At 44.3% G+C, this 4,310-nt stretch overlaps 1 protein-coding gene and 1 non-coding gene across 2 annotated transcripts; one reads left to right on the top strand and one right to left on the bottom strand.

Moving 5' to 3' along the window:
- Positions 1 to 1,759: 1,759 nt before the first annotated feature.
- Positions 1,760 to 2,572, bottom strand: LOC133308050 (uncharacterized). The gene is made up of 2 exons (XM_061508632.1): positions 2,240 to 2,572; positions 1,760 to 2,107 (listed from the first exon to the last, which is right to left on the bottom strand). The coding sequence occupies exons 1-2, from the start codon at positions 2,570 to 2,572 to the stop codon at positions 1,760 to 1,762; spliced, it is 681 nt and encodes a 226-aa protein (XP_061364616.1).
- Positions 2,573 to 3,776: 1,204 nt separating this feature from the next.
- LOC133308051 (small nucleolar RNA R71) lies at positions 3,777 to 3,883 on the top strand. Its single transcript, XR_009751125.1, has one exon. It is a non-coding gene; the product is annotated as a small nucleolar RNA R71 (small nucleolar RNA).
- Positions 3,884 to 4,310: the final 427 nt, after the last annotated feature.

The following is a 4,310-nucleotide window of genomic DNA, read 5'->3' as shown; positions in this document are numbered from 1 at the left end:
GAGGTACTGTGTCTTTTGGTGATTCATCTGTTGATGTATTATTTGATTTCGGGGCTACGCATTCTTTTGTTGCAACCCCGATTGCTTTGGGGCTTGAGTTGCCTATTGTCTGTGCTTTCTCCACCGTTGCGGGTGACTACCGCCACCGGAGAAAAGTGTGATGCTACCACTGTACATCAAGATGTCATGTTTCAGTGGGATGGCTGTGACTTCTCGGTAGATCTGATAGGATTGCCAATGGCTAATTTGGAAACCATCCTTGGCATGGATTGGTTGTCCAAGTATTGTGTTATGATTGATTGTTGTGCCTAGCGAGTGGTGATGTCTCCGTGTGATTCCACAGCCAGTTCCTCGCCTTTTATTGCTACGGGCTAGGAGAGCCTTATGAGCAGGGACATTGGTTATGTCATGTTGGGAGGTTTGGTGAGTGGGACACAGAAGGATATCACTGGCATTCCTGTGGTGAGGGAATTCCTTGGAGTATTTCCGGAGGAGATTCCTGAGTTTCCGCCTCAGAGGGAGATAGAGTTCTCTATTGAATCGCTGCCTGGTGTGGGGCTTGTTATTAGCTCTATACCAGATGTCGCCACCAGAGTTGGCTAAGTTGAAATAGCGTTCTGAGGGTCTTTCGGTGAAAGACTTCATCCTACCGAGCGTGTCTCCATGGGAAGCACCGGTCATGTTGTTATTGAGGCAAGATGTCTTACGTCATTACTTAAGCGTGATGGTGCTTTGTTTGAGAATGTGAAATTCTCTTCACGGAAACTAAGGGTGTGCATGACAACCATTCTATTCCCGAGCACTGTTTCTGTGCCTTAGAACAATTTCTGAGAAAAAAAATGTGTTTGATAACGTGTTCCATTTTTATTCCGAGAATGAGAATTATGTTTGATAATACAACAAATAATATAATAAAAAATAATTCCTATTAAATATAAAAAAAATTTAGATCAACTCTTTCCTTTCCATATGGTGTGGTTGTGGTGGTGGCGGCGGCGACAGTACGGTAGTGGTGGTGGCAGTGACGTGGTTAAGATAGTGGTGGTGGTTGTGACGGCAGTGGCTGCGACGATGGCGGTGATAATGGTGGCAGCGACAGTGGTAGTTGTGGGGATGGTGGTGGTGGAGATGACGGCAGTGGCAGCGACAATGGTGGTGGGTATGGTGGTTGGTGGCGACAACAATGGTAACAGTGACATGGTGGTGGTGGTTGTGAAGGCATCATGGTGGTGGTGGTAGTGGCTGCGGCGACGGTGGTGGTAGGTGACAGTGGTGGTGGTGATGGTATGGTGGCGATGGCTTGGTGATGGTAGTGGTGGCGTTGGTGTAATGGTGGCGATGGTGGTGGTGATGACGGTAATGGTTGTGACGATGGTGGTGGTGGTTGGTGGCGGCGGCGGTGCTGAAGACGATAGTGGTTGCGGCAATGGTAGTGGTGGTTGGTGACAGTGGTGGTGATTGTAGTTTGTGGAAATCAGTTCATTATTCTCATTTTTCACCACAGTCATCCCCCCTTTCTTGGGTACTGTTTGAACAGGACTCACCCAAGCACTGTCTGAGATAGGATAAATCATTCCAGCATCAAGTAGCTTCACTACCTCTTTCATAGTGGGGTTGAGTCTCCTCGGTGGTTGCCTCACTGGTTTGATTTCTTCTTCCATCAATATTTTGTGGGTGCAAAAGGAAGGATTGATACCCTTAAGATCTGAAGACTGCCATCCAATAGTCATTTTATTCTTCTTGAGTACCTTAATCAACTTCACTTCTTCACTCTCAGATAACATTGCATTGATGGATCATCCCCAAGGAACACATACTTCAGATTTGAAGGTAGTTCTTTAAGCTCTGCCTTAGGCGCTCTCTCGGGAATGTCATCAATCTTCTTTTCAAGCTCTTCCACTTCTGGTTCCTCTTGGTAATCTTCTGTACTTGTCTCCTCTTCTAATCTTTCTTCCTCAACTGAAAATGCTTCTTCTCTACTCACTTCTTCCACAACCTCCTGTATCACATCTAATCCGAAACAATCCCCCACATCAACAGGATGTTTGATGGCTTCAAAAACATCAATTGTAACAGTTTCCTCATCCACCCTCAACAACAACTTCCCCTGTTCAACATCTATCAGAGATCTTGCAGTTGCTAAAAAGGGTCTTCCTAACAATAGAGGACTTTCAGTATCCTCTTCCTCCATGTCAAGCATCACAAAATCCACAGGAAAAATAAACTTGTCTACCTTTACCAGGACATCTTCAATTACACCTTCAGGCTTCTTAATAGATCTATCTACAAGATGCAAGATAAGATTAGTTTCCTTCAGGGTGTTGATTCCCAAGGCTCTACATACCGCCAATGGCATCAGATTTATGCTGGCCCCCAAATCACAGAGTGTCGTCCCCACTTCCACATCTCTTATAGCAATAGAAATGCTGAAGCTTCCTGGATCTTGCAATTTTGGTGGAAGCTTCTTCTGGATCAGGGCACTACATTCTGCTGTCAGGGCCACTGTTTCACCATCATTCAATTTTCTCTTCTTAGTAAGGAGATCTTTCATGAATTTGGCATAGTGAGGCATGTTCTCCAAAGCCTCAGAAAATGGAATGTTAATTTGCAAATTTTTGAAAATATCTAGAAATCTTGCATAGTGCTGTTTCTGAATCTCTTACTTCAACCTCTGAAGGTAAGGAACTTTGGCATATGGAGACAAAGTAACTGGCTGGTTCTGCTTGTCAGCCATCTTCTTCTTCTCCCACTTCATTATCTTCTTTGGCACAACATCATTTTCAACTACCACCTCTTTTTCTTCCTTATCTTCCTTCACTGTTTCTTTTTCTTTATTTCCCTTCACCTTTTCTACTCCATCATCAGAGACTACATCTTCAACCACAACCTCCTCTTCATTCTTCTTATCTTCCACATTCTTTTTCACTTATTGAAGCAACAACCCACTTCTTGTCATGATTGCTTTGCAGTGCTGCTTAGGATTCACCATTGTTTCACCAGGAAACTTCCCCTGTGGTCTCTTAGATATCTGTCTTGATAGTTGACCAATTTGGGTCTCCAAATTCCTGATAGATGCTTCCTGATTTCTAAATGAAGTCTTGGTCTCTTGCATGAATGCAGATGTTTCCTTTCTGAATGAATTAGACCCTTGAATGTAATCTTGAGTAGTCTTGGATAACTGAGCAAAGGCTTTTTCCCATGTAGCAGTATCACTTGGTTGTGAGTATGTTGGAGGAGGATGCAGTGGAGGATTCAACTGATGGTTGGAACTATAACTAAACCCTGGGTGCTGATTCTTGTTCTTCCATGGTGGCACATACACATTTCGCCCCTGGTTGTTGTAATTCCTCTGGTTGTTATTGTCATACCAGACTCCATTAACTTCTGCTTGTTCTGATGATCCCCCATAATCACATTCCTCTGTCACATGGCCCTTTCCACATATAGCACACACGTACTTGGTGTCCACAGAAGCAACCTTTTGTGAGGATAGTTGCTTAGTGAGAACATCCAACTGTTGTTGCTGTTGTCTCTGTGTTTGCATCAACTGGTCATTTCTTGCCAATAGGGCATCATACCCATCCAACTTGATGATCCCCGCCCTTCTGTCAGGCAATGGGGCATTATCAAATTCCTGAGATGCCAATGATTCAAAGATATCCAAAGCTTCTTGAGGAGTCTTGGTGGTCAATGATCCACCAGCAGTGGCATGCACCAATGTCCTAGTGTTGGTGGTCATTCCTTGTAGGAAGATTGCTGCTTGTTGCCATGCCTCTATTCCATGCTGTGGACATTTCCTCAATAAAGTCTTGAATCTCTCCCAGGCCTCATAGATGGATTCTGACTCTTTTTGCTTGAAGCCTGTAATCTCATCCTTCAACTTAGCCCTCTCGGATGCTGAGAAAAATCTCTGCAAGAACTTGGTTTGCAGATCATCCCAAGTTGGTATACTCCCCTGAGGCAATGATTGCAACCATCTCCTTGCATCATCCGTCAGTGAATGAGTGAATAGTCTCAACAGAATTGCATCCCTTGTAAGACCATTAATTTTCACAGTATCACTCAACAGCAGAAAATTTTCTATATGCAAGTATGGGTCCTCTGCACTGGTTCCAGCAAACTGATCTTTCTGTACCAAATGTATCAATGCAGGCTTCAATTCGAAATTGTTTGGCTCCACTGTAGGGCGCACAAAACTCCCAATGGGAGGGATCACTGCAGGAGTCATGTACTCTCCCAGTGTCCTCTGTTCTGGTGGTGGTGGTGGTCTGTGGTTCTCTGCCATAACTTCTTCTTGGTTGACAGCACTG

Source organism: Gastrolobium bilobum, unplaced genomic scaffold, assembly GCF_033153095.1.
Source record: "Gastrolobium bilobum isolate Gb01-03AN ecotype WA unplaced genomic scaffold, APGP_CSIRO_Gbil_v1 utg298114, whole genome shotgun sequence".
Lineage (NCBI taxonomy): Eukaryota > Viridiplantae > Streptophyta > Magnoliopsida > Fabales > Fabaceae > Gastrolobium > Gastrolobium bilobum.
Note: the sequence above shows the minus strand (reverse complement) of the source record. Positions and strands in the feature narration are given on the sequence as shown.

Coding starts and splice junctions, on each gene's coding strand:
- LOC133308050 (XM_061508632.1), bottom strand. CDS start 2,572: ATGCCTCACTATGCCAAATTCATGAAAGATCTCCTTACTAAGAAGAGA. Junction 2,108..2,239: donor GTGTAATTGAAGATGTCCTG/GTAAAGGTAGAC, acceptor GATGTTGAACAG/GGGAAGTTGTTGTTGAGGGT.